Source organism: Acinonyx jubatus, chromosome D4 (genome assembly GCF_027475565.1).
Source record: "Acinonyx jubatus isolate Ajub_Pintada_27869175 chromosome D4, VMU_Ajub_asm_v1.0, whole genome shotgun sequence".
Lineage (NCBI taxonomy): Eukaryota > Metazoa > Chordata > Mammalia > Carnivora > Felidae > Acinonyx > Acinonyx jubatus.
Window position 1 is genome coordinate 35,820,001 of NC_069391.1, and position 19,531 is coordinate 35,839,531.

Below are 19,531 nucleotides of genomic sequence, written 5' to 3' on the forward strand. Positions count from 1 at the left end.
GTCGCGGCGGCGCGGCGTCTCCGCCCCCTCCGCGTCCCCGCCCCCCCCCCCACCGCCGCCGCCGCCGCCACCGCCGCCGCCGCTGCCGCTTCCCGGCTCCGCCTCCTCCCCCTCCGGGAGCCGCCTCCGTCGCCACCACTGCTGCTGCTGCCGCCGGCCCGGGCCCAGCCAGCGCCCGCCCGCCGGAGTCGAGTCGCAGTCGGAGCCGCTTTCCGCGGCCCCCGCCATGAGCGGAAGCGCCGCCGCCGCGGTCGCCGCCGCCGCCTCAGCAGCTGCGGCCGCCGCGCACTTCCAGCCTCAGTCGTCGTCTCCCAGGCCGGGCGCCGCCGAGCTAGGGCCCCTGCGCCGCCCGCGCCCCCCGCCGCCGCCGCCCCGGCCCGAGCCAGCCGCTGCCGGCCGCCTCAGCCCTCCGGGCCACGGGCCTCTCCGGGCGGGCTCCCAGGGTGGCGGCGCCTGCGGCCGAGCGCCAGGAGCAGGTACGGGGTCCCGGAGCGGGCCGGGCGGGGAGGGGCGTGGGTTGGTTTTGGGGGTGGGGGGCCCAAAGGCGTGTGGTCCAGCCTTCCGGCCCCGCGGAGGGGGTGGAGCGTTGTCTGGGGTCAGCTTTGTCCGGCCCCGGATACCCTGTGAGCTCTGCGTCCCCGCCGCGCCGAGCGGCTCACAAAGCGTTTTCCTACCCGGTGGGTAGCCCCCTCCCCTAGGGTGGGCAGGGCAGGACCTCTCTAGGTCTCCGCTTGGCGGAGGAGGAAACCAAGGCTTACTGGGGGAAGTGACTTGCCCAAGGTCACGTAGCCGGTGAGAGCCGTAGCCTGGCTGGGACCCAGGGCCACCCTGGGCCGGCGCGGGCCCCGAGTCGGGGACGGGGGGCTGGAAGGAGGAAGAACTCCTAGCCCCCGGGACTCGAGAGACATTGATCCGGAGGAGGGGGCTCTAGGCCCTGGTCCTAGGCACGCCCACCCAATGCTTTTTAGGTAGGCTTCGGGGATAAGATCTCTTGCGCGGTGGAGAGAAGGAGCAGGGGCCCCTTTGAGGGCTTGGGGGGTACTCTGGGGAGCCGATTTGGGGAGCCTCAGAGGGGAGAGATTCGGATGAGGGGTGTGCCTCCTGGGGGAGGGCTTTCTTGAGTGAATGGGGCAGAGCTTCGGAAACTTCTCATCATGGGGACTGTTTGGTTTCTGCCAGGCCACATTGCCCACCACTGCCCGGACTAAACCAATCTAGCTGAGATTAATAGGGAGGCCTTCCCGCTTTTGTGGAGACACCTATAAGGTGTTTGTTTTCATGAAATGGCACGAATTTCGTTCGTGCCCCAAAAACAGAAGTGCGTATAAGGCCCTAGTAAAAGCATTTCTGCTACAGAAGGCCGAATGAGTCTTTTTCCAGGTGGTCTGGATCTGTCACACATGGAGGACCCCTGGAGAACAGCTATCGGAGGCGTGAAGGGGAAGGAAGCAGGGATGATTGGGACAAGTCACCCTCCAGCCTGGCATGTTGGGGCCACGTGCTGCAGGGACTCCCATTTTTCTTTGGGGTGGGTGGTTTTTACTGTAGTGGATATATCTTGGAAAGGGAAGGAGAGGACTTGGGAGTTCTAGAGGAGAGAGGGAGGGCAATGGAGAGTGTCCTGTGGAGCTCAGAAAGCTGTAGAATGGGGAAAAAGAAGAGGGTATTTAGTCATTGTGGGGGAAGGGAGATAAAAGGGTTGCTGAGGGGAGGGGGGCCGTGTCTAGTCTAGAGAAAACTTGGGATGTTTCAAAGAGGGAGCCAGGGGTTTGAAAGGAGTCTGTTAGAGGTGGATGGTATCTTACAAGGTTGAGTAATAGGTACTGGTCTGCAATCACTTCATTTTCTTCCAGTAAAGACATTTGTAGTACTTTTATATAAATGTTTTGGCTTTTGCACTCCCCACTCGCATTCTCTTTCCTGGTCTGAAGCTGCCGGCCCATAGTAATGTCTTGGAAGTAAGGCTTGACAAAAGAGGAAAGGGGAAGACTAATTAGCAAATGCATTAATTAGGGCCCTTTGTCCGAAATGATTCCTTGTTTAAGTCAGCCGATTTCTTGCTGCCCTCCTGCACTTCGGCTTTCCAGCTGTGGTGGGTGTTTGGGGGATGGGGACGTGCTCTGGAAGAACTGCCCTGATTTAGACAAGATGAATTTTTCTTAAAAAATTGAGACATATATTTGACAAATATGTATAAAAGCATGAACATTTACTGGTCAAAGATTTTAATTAGTGAAATGCAAATTGAAACAATAAGGAGGTGCTGTTTCACACCCATCAGAGTGGCAAAAATTAAATGCTGTGGTAATCAAGTGTTAGTGAGGTTGTGGGGAAGTCAACTTTTATTTACTGCTAGTGGGAATGTAAATGGATACAACTACCTTGGTCAGTAGTGTAGCGATGTCTTTTTGGAGGGCTAACGTACTTATTTACCCAAAATGTCTATTTCTGCGTCTAAGAAGTAATACAGTCGTCCAAGAAAATAAGTAAGAAAAAGTATAAGCATGCTCATTGCAGCTCAAATGTCCACCAACAAGGGGAATGCATAAATTGTTAGATAGTCCCACACAATTGAGTCTTACAGCACTGTGAAAAATAAACCACAGCCTCATGCTTTAAAATGAATGAATCTCACAAACATAATATGGGGTGGGGGAACAAGTTACAGATTTCTTACAAAATGTTTGCACTTGTATAAAATCTGAAAACATGCAAAATAATATGGTTTGGGGGCTATGTACCTATGTCGTAAAAATATAAAAACATGCATGGTAACAACTAACACCAAATTCAGAGTAGAAATTATCTCTGGAAAGAAAAGATGAAGAATGGGATTGGACAGGGGTACACCAAGGGCTTTAATTATATCTAATATTCTATTACCAAGAAACCTGAATCAGATAATTGCAAATTAGGATTTGCTTATTTTGGGTGTTGGGTCAGAGATATTCAATATATATTATTTTAAATATTTTTCAGATGTTTGAAATATTTCTCACATGCAGAACATTTTCTTATTTATCGAGTGCAGGATTTTTGTCCCATAAAAATGAAACTTCTGCCACAGACTCCAGTCCATCACAGCCTGTTAGACTTGCAGGCTGGTGATCCTTTTCTCACCCCTTTCTGACCTGCAAAGCCTGGTATTGCGATGGGTGACTTTTATTTTGGAACTGCTGATAGGCATGGAGGATTTCCCAGTGTTTCTAAACTTTCTGGTGGACCTAGGTCAGCAGTTTGAGCTTTGTCAAAATATAAGTGCTCCAGGACGTTCTAACTTATCTGTTGCAGGGAGGGACCCAGACATCTGATTCTGACAAAGTTCCCCAGTAGATTCTGATGACCTCTAAAATTTGAGAACCACTGCCTTAGGCTCCTGACTCTGTCTGGGCTGTACTCCATTTTAGCTTTGCCCTAGGCTGCCTTCTCTTGCCTCTCCTGCCTAACTGGGACTAATTTGGACCCATGTGATACTTAGCTCTTTTATAGGGCATAAAAGAGTGATGGGATTGGAAGCTGTTGAATGTGAAGGCATTCATAATCTGGTCATCTCTTCCTCTTATTTTCATGCAGGTAGCTAAGGGGCCCATTATCCACCAGGGCTATTTATCAGGTTTTACAAACTTTAACCACTTGTGTCGCTCACTATATGGGGTTTTATAGTTAAGATAGGAGCAAAAAAACCCCGAACAAACAAAAAACAAAAACAAAGGGGGGGGGGTGCACTAACAGAGAAGGAAAACCAGCAGATTTGGAGAAAGGAAATCCCCAATAGTAAATGTATGTGATCCAACCTTTCTCTACAGATGGTAGAGATTCTTTTAGTGCCTTAGCTTATGACATGCATTTGAATTTCAGCTATTTGAACCTATAGTCAAAGATTAGGGTCTTAAATAACAACTGATTATCACCTCAAGATGGAAGTTTCCTTTCTCCCAAATTTGCTAGTTTTACTTCTCTGCCAGACCCTTTTTGCTCTAGTCCTAATATGTTTAGGAATTAATTTATATTAACAAATATGAAGATTTCTGGTAATGAAATGTGTAAAATGCTTGTTTGTCTTTGGTAAGGTTCTTCTTTCTGGAAACCTACCTTGAAAGGGCAGTGTGTCCCCAGGTTTTGGGGACCCCATATTTTTGCAGGGCTGCTGTGTGAGGTTGTATAGATTGTGCCCAACCCGAAGTCACCTGTTTTGGGTGACAAGTGGGAGTGCAAATTCATTTGTGCTCCACTTCTCAAAATGAGCAATTCGCGTGGACGTGTGTCCTCTCAGAAGAGGGGGCACCCTTTTCAGATTCTCACCAAGGTGCTTCGTGAAGTAGCTGCCTTGCAGCTTTGTTGGTCTGTGTATAACTGTGCCGTCTATAGTTGTGGACCCTGTGAAGAGGGCATGTCAGTTTTGGGCCTTGAGTTCCAAGCGTTTTCCCCACGTGAACTTTTCAAGGGAAGGGACCCGCCCCTGGCTTTTCATCACCATGCTCAGTTGTACCAGGCTTTCAGCTTAAAATTGTAAACATTTGTTATGGAGCTAGAGAAATATGCCCCTTTTTGAAAGTACCATTATTTATGAAAAGACGGAATGAGAGAGAAATATTAAAAAGACAACAGCATCTGGTACTTGAAGAAGAGAAAGTAGCTATGCACCCTACCCCATTTGCTCTTGCATTCTTGAGTGCTCACTTTGAGGGGGAAATACGATGGTATTTTTCTCTTCCTATTTCCCCCTATGCTAGTATTCCTGAATTTCTGAAGACCTGAGGCTTTTTAGCCAATATTGAAAATATTTACCCATTTGTATTTTCCATTAAGTGGTTGTTTACGCTTCCTGCTGTTTTATTTTTTCTTGGAGAGAGGGGAGGGGGTAGTGCTCAACCAAGGAAAAGACTGGACTTCCTACTGCTTTTGCAAATAATGGCAGTGTGTTTTTCAGAACAGTTGTCATGGAAGAGTGCTGTTCTGTGGGCTCAAGGGAGAGGTACCTTTGAAGTGGTTTCTCTTGTCTTTATTATTATTTTTAAACATGATTGAGGGTGATGGTTACAGAGTTCCATTGTGCTTTTGCTGCTGTTTTGGAGGAGGTTTTTTGAAGAAAATATACTTAAAGCTAAAAATGTTTAACAAAAATAGTCTTAGGCTCACACGAGAAAAACAAACAGTTCTCACCTTTAGGCCTTACCCAAAGCAGTTTGAATTTTTTCCAGTTCTGTTTAAATGGATATTGGTACTATTTTAGGGACTGCTTAGAACACTTAACTGGAGTGATGTAGGGCAGGTGGAGGAGGAGAATGATCGGATTATACTGGGGTTTATCAGTAGTTCCTCCAATCGTGATATGGAAAGCTATCACTGTATTGTCTGCTTTTTTGTGTTAAAGTATGTGTAGAAATAAGGGCGAGATTGTGAGTTTTGATATGTATAATAATTTGACCCTGTTGAAAGAAAAAGCAGAGGGAAGAAGTGGTAAGAGGAAGAAATACATGCTTGGAAGACAGTAGCAAGCAATTAAATAGCAGTACATTTCATAGTACTTTTGGGATGTTCCTTGAGTTGAAAGGTACCTGTCTGTATCTGTTCTGCTTCAGCACCTTTGATTTCAGTGTCTGAAGATAGTGCTTACTGATCTTTGGTTGAAATCTGTTTTACCGTCATGGAACTGGAAAGTGAGTAGTTTTGAAGACTAGACTGAGGTAGTAGGGTAGGCTGAAAGTAAAAACAAGTATATCTGTTTTGTAACTGCTTTGTAAATAGGAGTTGGGAGTCTCATAATTAACAAAAGTATTTTTCACTTGGCTTTTAGGCTATCTTATTTAAAAATTGTTTTAATGAATTTGTCTTCCTATCTGTGTCTCAATACTATTTGAGTACCTACTGGGTGTCATAATACCACTACCTATACTTTGGGGTATAGATAACCTTGGGGTGATAGCCTTCATTGTCAGAGACTTACTTCATTACCTGAGGTACTGAGAACGGCACAAAGGCTGTGGGCTTCAGCTAGTTCTTTCTTTCTTTTGTCATGCTTCCTTCTGCTCCCTGGTCTTCTGGGTTTGGTGGTGATCTACCCATCTGTCAGGTCAGCCCTGCCCCTCCTCTCCCCATGTGAGGGGCACAGAGGCTTTACAGAACCATTCGGCCGGGCACCTTCAAGTAAAACCCCTCCAACAATATTGAGCCAGACCCGAGAGCCATCATAGTGGCTCCAGTTCCTCTTCCTTCTCTGTTGCCTGTGTTGACACCACCCACCCTTTGCTGTGGAGCCTGGAAGTCGCCCCCCTCACCCCCAATCATACAAAGAGGCTTTGTGCTCTGAGGATGTTCTAAAGGCGGGATCACTGTAATTATAATTCCCCAAGCACAACCAAGTAATGGGGGCAGGCAGGGTAAAGATGGTATCCAAGTTCTTGTTGGTAGGGAGAAGTCAGCTGGGATTAAAAATCATCTGGAGTCAGTACCAAAATGGATAATGGAGCGTTGTTGGTAATGCTGATGGGAATGATCTTAAGTGAATGCATTTCAGATTTTTACATTCTAATACTTGCGAGATACTTGAAGCTTTAAAAAGCATAAGACAGCCGGAACTTTTTTTTAGGTCTTTTTTTTTTTTTTTAAGTCTAAAATTGTAACCGAAAACTACTTTAGAAGAAGGTATGTAGAAATCCCAGTCTACTTTGCTTTATGTTTCTGTTGCCAGAATGATTGATTGCCCAAGAAAGCCAAATACATAGCTTATTACTAGGGGTGCTCCAAATACATAAATTATTACTTTTTTTGCTTGTTTCTAAAAGTAAGCTCTGACTGACGTTTTGGGGAAGGTAATTTCCCCCTACCACCATGAGAAAAAAAAAAAATCAGTGTGGGGATATGTGCTTAATAAACTTTTATATCAACCATCTATGTCGTGTGCTTCCAAGCTGTGTTGGCAATCTTTTAATGAAAACTTTCTTCTTAGTATGTTAACTATTCATATATTACTCTGACTAGTGTCTCAAACAAACTTTTTTGTGTTTTTAAAATGAAGTGTACCAGGGGCGCCTGGGTGGCTCAGTCAGTTGAGTGTCCGACTTCGGCTCAGGTCATGATCTCACGGTCTCTGAGTTCAAGCCCGCATCGGGCTCTGTGCTGACAGCTCCGAGCCTGGAGCCTGCTTCAGATTCTGTGTCTCCATCTCGCAGCCCCTCCCCTGCTCATGCTCTGTGTCTGTCTCTCAATAATAAATAAACATTAAAAAAAAAAAATTTAAAAAAAAGGCACATGGCTTTTTTAAAACGAAGTGCACCAAACAATTGCAGAGGTCAGTAGACTTTAGGATAGTGGATTCCAGTTGTCCTTTATGCAAGGTGAAGGGAAAAGACCCTTTTTGTTGTTAAGCTTAGCACTGACTTCTGTGGTGAGTGAAGCAATCAGGGTGATCACGTGTACTATATATGGAAACCTTTAGCTACTGTCAGCTGGCCCTTCCTCTAAAAGCATGGCCCCTGACAAAAGTGTGCAATGTGATGATTTGACATATGAATACATTTTGAAATGATAATCACAATCAGGTTTATTAATACATCCATCACCTCACATAGTTATCTGTGTGTGTGAGAGAGAATGTTTCAGATCTATTCTCTTAGCAAATTTCAAGTATACAATACAGTATTATTAACTGTAGTCACCATGATAAATCCATAGATTTTCAGAACTTATCTTATAATTGAAGGCTTGTGCCCTTTGACCAACATCTCCCCATTTTCCCTAATTTCCAGACTTGGGTAACCATATTCTACTCTGTTTCTATGAGTTTGACTTTTTAAATTAAAAACAATTTTATTTATTTATTTATTTATTTATTTATTTATTTATTTATTTATTATTTTAGAGCCCACATGTGAGATTGTATAGTATTTGTCTTTCTCTGTTTGGCTTGTTTCACTTAACATTATGTCCTCCACGTTCATCCATTTGTTGGATGTTGCAAATGGCAGGATTTCCTTCTTTCTAATGGCTGAATAATATTCCATTGTACATATATACCACATCTTCCTTCATCCAATCATCAGACACATAGGTCCCTATCTTAGCTGTTTTGAATAATGCTGCAAGGAACATGGGAATGCAGATATCTTGAAGAAATCTACCTTAAATTTATCTTCCTATAAGACTACGGGGTAGTCTGTTACAAAGATATTGCCCATATAATCCTTAGAAAGGACTACCAATTTGACAGCTAAAGGTTATGAGATTTAAAAGTACACAAGGCTCCATTTTATCTGCTTTTAATGAGAAGTAAGGTTGATTCCCGCCCCCTGCCCCCAGCCAACCTCGCCAATGTTTTAGGCAAATATAGTGCTCATCAGTGACTTTATTTTAGCTTAATTGTAAACTGTTATTTGTCTACTTCGTGTCATTTATAATATACATTTCCTTTGGAGATTAACCTCTGACTCTTACTTTACTGCTCTCTAGTGGCCACTAAGTGATAAAACATTTATTGAATGTCTACTTTGTACCAGGCAGTGAGGATTTCGGGTAAAATTCAGATATGCAACAGTTCACTGATAGATTCTGACAGTATGGTAGCAGAACAAATGCATTTTTGGGTCTGCAAATTGTTAATAAGAGGGCAGAGAACATCAAAATTTCATTAATAGTGGTGATATATAACCATGATAATTAATGTTGCTAAAGCACAGACCTAACCAGATAAAAAATTTGAGTGGTTATTTTCTAAGTAAAAGAAATATTTTTTCAGGACACCTGGGTGGCTCAGTCGGTTAAGCATCCAACTCTTGATTTTGGCTCATGTCATGATCCCACACAGTTTTTGAGATTGAACCCTACATCAGGCTCTGTGCTGATAGTGTGGAGACTACTTGGAATTCTCTCTCTCTCTCTCTCTCTCTCTCTCTCTCTCTTTTTCTCGATCAAAATAAATAGACATTAAAAAATTTTTTAGGGGCTCCTGGGTGGTTCAGTCGGTTGAGCGTCCGACTTCGGCTTAGGTCATGATCTTGCAGTTGTGAGTTTGAGCCCCGCGTCGGGCTCTGTGCTGACAGCTCAGAGCCTGGAGTCAACTTTGGATTCTGTGTCTCCCTCTCTCTCTGCCCCTTCCCCGCTCATGTTCTGTCTCTTTCTGTCTCTCAAAAATGAATAAACGTTAAAAAATAAAAAAAAATTATTTTGGTCTGGTATTTAAGACCAGCATAATTAGGTCTTCATTATTTCAATCTCTATTCTTCCTCATGAATATTATTCTCCAAGGAAATAGGATACCCTGTTGTCTATATGTCCATCACTTTTTCATCTTTTTTTCTTTGATTTTTTAGCTTTAAGGGCTTTTAGATTTTCCAAAGCCCACTTTTTAAACGTCTAGATGGTAATTGTCACTTATTGTGTGCAAAGCTCTGTTCCAAGTGCTTTACGTGGATTAATTCATTTAATTTGCACTATAGACCTCTAAGGTTGATGCTGTTATTATCCTTAATGTGCAGATCAAGAAACTGGAACAGAGAGAGGTTAAATAACTTGCTAGAGAGGATGCAGCTATTAAGAGTGTTATCTGGGATATGAACTGAAGCTGTCTAGTTCCAGAGTCTATATTTTTAGCCATCATGCTTTACTACATCTCTCTCTTTCTCTCTCTCTCTCTCTTTTTTTTTTTTTTCCAGCAGACTTAGGAGTTAGTTTTGGTAACAAAAGGTTGAATGTAAGCAAAGGTGATCACTGCTTTGGCCACTGAAAGGAATTTGCAGTCTTTAGTTTTACCTTTGCTCTTGAGAAATCTCTTTTCTTAAAGTTCTGAATTACTGCATTAAGATTATTTAATTGATATTTAAAAGTCACTCATTACTTTTTTACAGAAAGAGTAGGAGTACCTGCACTGGGGTGGGTGGATTTACATTAGAACAGGCATATTTAAATTACTTCTTAGAAAATCTCTCATATTCTGTAATCCTGAACACTAGGGTCTTAACTGAGGGCTTGTTTGGGCACTTACGCAGATAAAAAAAAAATTATCGGAAAAATTTGACCCTACTCAGAGGAACTTCTGAATTTCATCTTTTTTGTGGATATGGGTACCCTTCCCCCAAATATCATCCATCCAAGAATGGATGTTAGACTTCATTTTAGCCTTTTCTTTTTAGCCTACTTAATTTCCATAATAAATTGGTTTGTCACAAGCTAAAGCATAAGCATATCTCTTAATCCAGTAGCATAGAATATGAACATTTCAGGTGTTAGTTGCAGAGCCTGGTGTGGGGTTGATGCTGTCTGAGACAGTGGATTATTTGAGGAAAATAATACAGCATTGTGGTTACCAAGTGAGCTACTTCAAAACTGCTAAGTTGGAATCTGAGATTGAGTAAATTTTCTCATAAACAGTTATGGATGGTGTTTCTAATATTTCATCTATATTGTAGGCTTAATAGGCATTGGTGAGCCATCCTTTTAGAAGATGTGCTGTGAGAAAATGAAATTCTAAGGTCAAAACCAGGTACAGTACTTACAGACTTTTGGAACATGGCCTGTTTTTGAGTGGAGCACTGCCAACAATCTTTTTCTCCTACTTTGCTTACGGATACCTAGAAAGGAAAAATGAGTTGTTTGCTTTTCAGCTTCCTAAGTGATATGGAATTAGTTCATCGGAGGAAGATATTCTCTCTATTCAGCCAGGGCAAAGACTGATTAATTCAGATAATTGAGGCATTTCCACCTATTTACTTTTTGGAGTTTAAGAATCTTACCTTCAGAACAACTCTAGAGTTATGTTTGGGGGCTCTAATGGAAATCATTGTTGACTGCCTTTGCTGTATGTCAGGAATGAGTCATGAACTCTTGTGATCTAATTATCCAATGTTTCTATTTAAAAATTGTACATATATTGTTGAAAACAAATTATTACTATTCTATGATATTTTTGAACTTTAAATAAAAGCTACCATTGTGTGCTAAAAAAACAAAAAACAAAACCAAAAAACCAACAAAGGCAACAAGTAAAAGATCTGCCTTCTTAAAATGAATTTGTGTGCAATTCATGACATTATTAAATTGTATGTTAAGGTCAAAACAAGAGTCAGAATTTGATTCTAGAATGTTTAGATAATACTGTATATACTTTGAGTCTAATTTTTGGTAGAACAAAATCTTCAAAAAAAAAGAACTGTCTGAATTGACGTAAGTGATTTTAACTTAACATAAATAGTTGGAAATAGTAGAAATATAGTTTTGCCATAGCAAAATCTTTCTTTAGAACATTGGAGATGTACATGTTTCCTTTTGAAGTATAGTTGTTTGATAGAATATTATTTATTTTTCCTGGTGCTGTGTAATTAAAACTGCCTAAATTTATTTTACGGTTTGATTCAAACTTTGTTTCTGTGGAAGAAAAATTACCAAATTGCAAAGGGGCTTTAGAAATACTGATTCCAAGATTGCTTTTAAGAAGGGAGAGGAAAAAAAAAAAAAAAAGAAGGGAGAGGCAAGTCAAATTGGGTATGAGCTCCACAGAATTGTCTGTGCTACTTCCTGGGTCAGAAGAGCTTAGAGAGGGGGGCTGTGTTGTAGGAGGGCGGGGCATTAACCTGGTAGGAACTAGAAGTGAAACTGGAAGTGCCTTTTTTAAAAAAGAAAAAAAAAGCAGATTGTTGTATTAGTCTGAGTCAGGCTGGGTTGAGCAGTGAGTGTTTCTCAAGCGCAAATGTGTATGTAGTGCCCTCGCAGATTTCCTGATTAAGTCAACATGTTTGCAGTTGACTCAGGACCGACCTTAGACCCAATGGCGGAAGATGAGAGAAGGGCCAAAGGAGAGGCCGAGGCAGGGGTCTTAGGGTGCAGTTTTTGAAAGAAAATTTCTGAGCCTTTGAGAGACAGCAGGAAGTTAAAGGTGGAATTCTGGGAACATATCCACCCCCTCCTCTCCAGCCCAAGCTGTCTGGAGGTGGAGCCTGAGCCGAGGCAGTGGAGGATAAGTAGACTAATGGATGTTGGTAAAGGTATCCTTGTTAGAACAGAAAAGGTATATCACTGTGGTTTGTCTTAAAATGATAGATTCTCATTACAATCTTAGCCATACAAAGGTTAGCACGTCTTACAAAATTTTATTTTGCCTAGGGTTAAAAGTGAAATTCACTTATTTTAAAAGAAAAATGAGAATTTAGGATATAACATTGACACTGAAAAGAGCATTAAATTTCCAGTGTGGTTAAATGGTAGTTATATGCTGTCTGTCATGCATAAAAGATGACAGTGCTCACATGCTCTGCCTAACTAGGGCATGCAGTGCTAATGTTTTTCCCACAGGAGTGATAGGTTCAAATTCAGAGATTAAAAACCTGTGCTCTTTCTGCTGGTCTCCCTTCTTCTATCCCCAGAAACCATTCACAGATGCTCTGTATGTGGATGGGTGTGAGTAATATGGATGAGGATTGGGTTTATGGCTCTGAGGTAGGCCAACACCTCTCACACTTGATTTATGCATCACCTGGGAATCGTATGAAAATGAAGATTTCTAGCAAGGTTACTGATGATAGTGAAGTGGTTTGAGTAGCCAAGGAGTGGAGTAGTGGCTCCCAAACTGTGTAATAGTCATCTGCAGGGCTGGTTAAAAGGAAGAGTACTAGGTGACACCACCTTCCAAGCTTTTGAATCACTTTACCAGGGGGTAGGGCCTAATATTTTGCACACACACAAAAAATTTCTAGGTGATGGTATTGTGGGGTATGTGTGTGTGTGTGTGTATTTTGAGATCCACTGAGGTAGAATATAAAGACTATAGAGGAGAATCAAACCATCTGTCTTGGCTTCTTGAGCATTATTTTGTAACTGAAAACGGTGAAGGAAAGGTTGCTGAAAGTCATAATTAATACTGTTCATGGTTAAATAGGTGATGGGAATTAAGGAGTGCACTTGTGATGACCACCAGGTGTTCTATGGAAGTGTTGAATCATTGTATTGTACACCTGAAACTAATATTCTGCACGTTAACTAACTGGAATCTAAATGAAAACTTAAAAAAATTACTGTTTAGGTTAGGCAAATAACACATCATTAAACAATTTTGTGTGTTTTATTGTATGGTGAGTATATGTCTGTGTCTAGAAAACATCAACAACAGACTCACACCATACTGGTGGTAATAAAGATTATTCTTTCTGGAGAAGGATCCAGGATTATGGAGGGTGGGGTTTTAGCTTTCTTTTGTAAGGTTTTAATTTTTACTGAAGAGATTGTACTTCTATTTATGTAATTAATTTTATAAAAAGGCATACGAAAACTGGGCTAGATTGCCTCCCGTTTACTTCTCTAGATCCGTCCTCCACCCTGTTCCACCTGGCTCTCTGCCCTAAGGAAAGAGCTCCCAGATCCTCTGGCTTCTTACTGTAACGGTTTAGCCTTAAGAAGAAATTGAAGGGAAGGAGGATGAAGTCAGAATATTTATTCTCCTCTCACGGTAGCCTGCATTTATTACCTGGGTTCTGGGAAACTCTGTCTCTTGTCTTTTTTGGGGACCAGAGCAATAATTGTTCATTTATTGCTAGTTCTGGTTCCTGTTCTATTCCCTGTGATTTCTGTAGGCCTCAACTAATTTAGTAATTATTCCTTTTACAGATAGACCCCTTTCAGATTATTCTGAGTTTGTCATCCCTTTACTGTTGGGACCCTGACTGATGGACCCTCTAGTCCTGTTCTTCTCTCTACTATAATCCCATCTCAGAGGTAGTGACAGTACTATTTTGGTATGTGTAACTTCCAGACATTTCTATATATAACATGGCCCTAAAATAAATGTACATATTTAACACAAAAGGAATCCTATTGTACTTCCAATTGTATGAGTTTTTCTCACATCATACTACATTGTGACCATTTTTTACATCAGTATAATCTACCTCTTTTTAAAAAATTTTATAAGCTTATTTATTTTGAGAGGAGCACATGTGTGGGGAGGGGCGGAGAGAGAGAGAGAATCCCAAGCAGGCTCTGCATGGCCAGTGTGGAGCCCAATGGGGGGGCTTGAACTCATGAACCCATGAGACCATGACCCACGCTGAGATCAAGAGTCAGACGCCCAACCAACTGAGCTACCCAGGCACCCCAAATCTGCCTCATTCTTAATAGCTACAGCTAAATATACCATCCATTGTATTTGATATGGACATATCACAACTTAACCAGTTCCTTATATATTTAACATGATAATTTTGTAAAAAAATTTTTAATGTTTTTATTTATTTTTGAGAGAGAGAGAGAGACCGAGCATGAACAGGGGAAGGGCAGAGAGAGAGGGAGACACAGAATCCCAAGCAGGCTCCAGGCTCCAAGCTGACAGCACAAAGCCAGACACGAGGCTTGAACTCCTGAACCACGAGATCATGACCTGAACTGAAGTTGGGTGCTCAACCTACTGAGCCACCCAAAGCTCCTCCAATTTAACATGATAATTTTAATCATATACTGAATTTTCATTAATAATTAGATCTGTTTCTGCATTCTGTTCTATTGTTCTGTCTCTATTCTGGCACCAATATTACACATTTTGCTTATTGTAGTTTTACACAGATAAATTCTTGGCAGGGCAAATCCTGGTAGTTATTTTTATTTTGGAGAAGACTTTGGGCTTTCATCATGTACTTTTTTCCCTTCCAGATATATCTTTTAAAAGTATTTGTTAGGATTCCTATAATAGTCATTGATACATTGATTGGAAAGGCATTAGTGAAGTTTTATAGTTTAATTCACATTTGTCAATGTATTTTACACAGTAGGGCATTTTCATCATGTTTTTTGAGTTTTGCTGATGTTAGGAAAAGCGGTGGATTTTTGGATATTTATTTAAAAACCTGCCTATTTCTGGGGCACCTGGGTGGCTCAGTTGGTTAAGTGTCCAGCTTCAGCTCAGGTCATGATCTCATGGTTCATGAGTTCGAGCCCTGCATCTGGCTCTGCAGTGACAGCTCAGAGCCAGATTCTGTGTCTCCCTCTCTCTCTCTCTCTGCCCCTCCCCTGCTCATGTTCTCTCTCTCTCTCTCAAAAATAAGCAAACATTAGAAAAAATTTTTTTAAACCTGCCTATTTCCTGAGGTTTTTTAGTTATTTTAATAGTTTTTTCATAGATTTTTCTTGGATATTCCAGTTGGATGACTTTACTGATAAATATTGCTAATTTAGACTCCTTTTCAGTATTCCCCCCCTTTATTCTTATTTTATTGGCTAGACTATAACATCCAGAAAAATGTCATATATGTGACTTAATGAGGCTGCCTCAGGTATGCTTCACTGTTCATTGTGGAGCTGACTGTGGGACTGAAACCTGACAAGTTAAAGGAGTATTTTTATTTGTTAAGTGTTTTTTTTCTCAGGATAAATCTGTCAGATGCTGTTCAACTCAGTTATCTACCCTTGGAGATTGTTTCTTTCAACCTGTGCTGAGTTAATCAATTTTCAGTATGGAATTATTACTAAATTTCTGGAACAAATCTCATAGTACTAGATTGATTTTAGTATTTAGGATTTTGGTATATATGCACAAGGGGAATGGCCTGTAATTTTCCTTCCTTGTGCCATTCTTGACATGAAGATTTTGATAGCATGGAAAAATAGTGTTTGGGTTGAAAGAGCAGTAACCATTTCTATTTTGTTTTTTAGTTTATTCCATTCAGTTTTCTTATTTTTTGTGTGTTGGGAGTGAGGTGGGGGGCAAGTAGTCAATTTTGGTAAGTTAGATATTATTTTTAGAAAATTAAATTCCTTTTCCAGCTTTAAAAAAAAATACGAGTGAGTTCATATATGTTCTCTTACCTTTCAAAATTTCCTCTGTATGGGGCACCTGGGTGGCTTAGTCAGTTGAGTGTCCAACTTCGGCTCAATGGCTTGTGAGTTCCAGCCCCTCATGGAGCTTGCTGCTGTCAGTGCAGAGCCCGCTTTGGATCTTCTGTCCCCCTCTCTGTCTTGCCCCTTCCCCACTTGCACTCTCTCTTGCAAAAATAAATAAATCTTAAAATAAAATTTCCTCTGTAAATATGATTTTATCAGCTTTCTTAATCTTAATTTGTATTTTGTTCTTTTTGATTAGATTAAAATCTGTCTCTGCCTATTTATCCATCTGTAAAATAGGTATAATGAAAATGAGCTAATGTATGTATCTTACTACATAGTAAGCAATCAACTGATGGTCGCTACTAAAATAAATGATTGCCTTTTATTATTTTTGTACTTTTAATTTATTGTTTCTATATTTTTGTATTCTGATTCAGGAATTTCGGTTCTCATCTTTATTAAAACTTTCTGTATGCCTTACAAGTTTTTAAAAAATTTATACATTTATCGTCTTCTGATTACAAAAATGCACATGGCAAAAAATTCAAACATTACAGAAATAGATACCAGAGAAAATAAGTCTCTTCAAATTCCTGAGAGATCAAGGTTGGTGTCTATATACATATGTGTTTTTGTTTTTATTATACACTTACATGTAAGTGTATCTGTATAAAGTTATAAAAAATGGAACGATACATACTGTTTTGCAACTTGCTTTTTCCTACTTTATATCTTGGATCTCTTTCCAAGTTAGAATTTATAGATCTGGTTTTTGTTTTTTTTAATTTTTTTTTTTTTAACATTTATTTTTGAGACAGAGAGAGAGAGGAGAGCATGAACAGGGGAGGGTCAGAGGAAGAGGGAGACACAGAATCTGAAACAGGCTCCAGGCTCTGAGCTGTCAGCACAGAGCCTGAGCGGGGCTCGAACCTTGCGGACCATGAGATCATGACCTGAGCTGAAGTCGGACGCTTAACCAACTGAGCCACCCAGGCGCCCCTGGTTTTTGTTTTTTAAAACCTTTATTTGACAGGGATGCCTGCGCAGCTCAGTCAGTCAGGTGTCTGATTTGACCAGCTCAGGTCATGATCTCACAGTTCCTGGAATCGAGCCCCGTGTTGGGCTCTGTGCTGACAGCTCAGAGCCCAAAGCCTCCTTCAGATTCTGTGTCTCCCTCTCTCTCTGCCCCTCTACTGTGTGTTTGCTCACACTATTTCAAAATGAATAACTAAAAAAATAAATAAATAAAACCTTTATTTGACGAACAATATAGGTCTGGCAACATTGACATCTTCTGAGTTTGCTCCTCAGTGAATCCTCACAATGTGAACACACTTGTGACCAATAGTCAGGTCAAGAAGTAAAATATGACAAGTACTCCAGAAGCTTCCCTGTGTGTTCCCTATCTTGTTATTTTTTAAGATTTAACAGCTTCATTAAGATATAACTCACATATCATACAATTCGCCCATATGAAGTGTAAAATTCATTGCATTTGGTATTTTGGTATATTCACAATTGTGCAACCATTACCACTATCTAATTCTAGAATCTTTTCATCACCCCAGAAAGAAACCCTGTACCCATTGGCAGTTACTCTCCATTTCTTCCTATCTCATTGGTAGGCAACAACTGAACTATTTTCTGTCTCTATAGATTTTTTCCATACTAGACCTTTTATATCAGTGGAATCATGCATTGTATCGTCTTTTATGACCGGCTTCTTTCTCTTATCATAATGTTTTCAGGTTCATCCATATTGTAACATATGTCAGCATTTCATTCCTTTTAATGGCCAAATAATCGTTCTATGGATATACTATGTTTTATTTATCCATTCCTCAATCAATGGACATTTGGGTTGAACCACTTTTGAACTATTATGAATAAAGCTGCTATGAGCATTTGTGTGCTAGATTTTGTGTGGACATAATATTTACGTTTCTCTTAGATACATAGGCACACCCCTAAGAGTGGAAATCCTGGGTTTTTAAAGGTTTTAAAATTTTCCCTAATTGTCAGAGGCAAAGCTAAATAGTATCTTTTGTGTCTTTATAACTTTTATTTATTCTTTAAAGGTTATTTTGAGAGAGAGGGAGAGAGAGTAGCAGGGGATGGGCAGAGAGAGGAGAGAGACAATCCCAAGCAGGCTTTGTGCTGTCAGCACAGAGCCTGAGCTCACAATCGTGAGACCATGACCTAAGCTGAAATCAAGAGTCAGATGCTTAACCCACTGGGCTACCCAGGAGCCCCTGTGTCTTTATAATTTCAAGCATTTCAGTACATTTGTGCTTCTTGACTCGGCTTTTTTTTTTTTTTTGTAGATATAATCTGGCATTTATGTTATTTTTATATATTACATATTTTCTTTTGAGAATGATTTTTTAAAATGTTTTCATGCAATTATATAGTGAGATTTACAACAGTTATTTAGATTTATCTGTATTTTAAGTTGTTTGCTGTTGCCTTCCATTCTTAGCTATGCAGTAAATGTAAATCTGTTCATTTGTTGGGCGAGGACTACAGTTTCCAGGATCCATGCTTACACACTCTTTATTTATTTATTTATTTATTTATTTATTTATTTAAGAGTGTGTGCAAGTGGGGGCTAGAAGAAAAGGGGGAGAGAGAGAATCCTAAGCAGCCTTCACACTTTGTGGAATCCAACATGGGGCTCGATCCCATGACCCTGGGATCATGGCCTGAGCTGAAATAAGAGTGCAACACTCAACCGACTGAGCCACCCAGACGCCCCCCTCCCCGCCTCCAGCCATACTTTTTATAGTACGTGAGTAGATCTGTGTGGACATTTCAAAGGTATGATTAAGGTTTGATTTTCATTGACCTAATCCAGAGCTTTGTTTGCTCTCAACTCATCAGGAGTTTCAAGGTAATATTTTTCAGTTAGTTACCCTTCCAGGAAGAACCGCCTGAGGTTGGGAGTTTGTAGAGAGAAATGATGTAGTCTTTCTTGGTGATCAGAGAGGGGAATAAGGAAACTAGATGGACAGACTGGAGTGCATAGTTCTATTATTTGGAAGAATCACCTAATCCTGGAGCATTGTGCCTCCTGCCTTTTTCAAATCTAATGTGTACATATCTTCATATTTGTGTGATTTATCAATACCACTGGTTTTCCTATGAGCCTTTGCGCTATTACAGATAATTTTTGTAGTGTCTTTGCTTTACCCAAAAGGTAAACAGGTCATATTGAAATCTGAATGAAAATACTTTTTTTTTCTTGTTACATTTGTTCATTTTTGAAGGAGAGAGAGAGAGACAGAGCATAAGCAAGGGAGGGACAGAGAGAGAGGGAGATACAGAATCTGAAGCAGGCTCCAGGCTCTGAGCTGTCAGCACAGAGCCCAATGCGGGACTTTAACCCACGAACCATGAGATCATGACCTGAGCCGAAGTCAGACACTTAACCAACTGAGCCATCCACGTGCCCCTGAATGGAAATATTTCTTAAGGAGTCTGTAGGAGATGAACCACAGTGTGATATTAATATGAATTTTCCAAGGCCTAGGAGCTAGTATTCAATTGCATGGGCCCAGAAACTGGGCTTTTCCTGCATGTCTACAGGTGATCAGGCTCACACTGTCTATACAACAGACTTTTATCCAGGGCGCCTGGGTAGCCCAGTTGGTTGAGCGTCTGACTTCGGCTTGGATCATGATCTCATGGTTTGTGGGTTCAAGCCCCACATTGGGCTCTGTGCTGACAGTGCAGA

The 19,531-nt window shown here is 40.9% G+C and overlaps 1 protein-coding gene across 2 annotated transcripts in view; it reads left to right on the top strand.

Annotated features, from left to right (window-relative positions):
• Window positions 1–43: 43 nt before the first annotated feature.
• RNF38 (ring finger protein 38) overlaps window positions 44–19,531 on the top strand; it is a 126,264-nt gene continuing 106,776 nt past the window's right edge. The window contains exon 1 of one of the 2 annotated variants that reach the window (XM_053204936.1): window positions 44–476. In XM_053204936.1, coding sequence (XP_053060911.1) covers window positions 227–476 — 250 coding nt within the window. In that variant the 5' untranslated portion in view covers window positions 44–226. The remainder of the gene's footprint in view (window positions 477–19,531) is intronic. The other variant, XM_027039446.2, reaches the window with a different exon arrangement.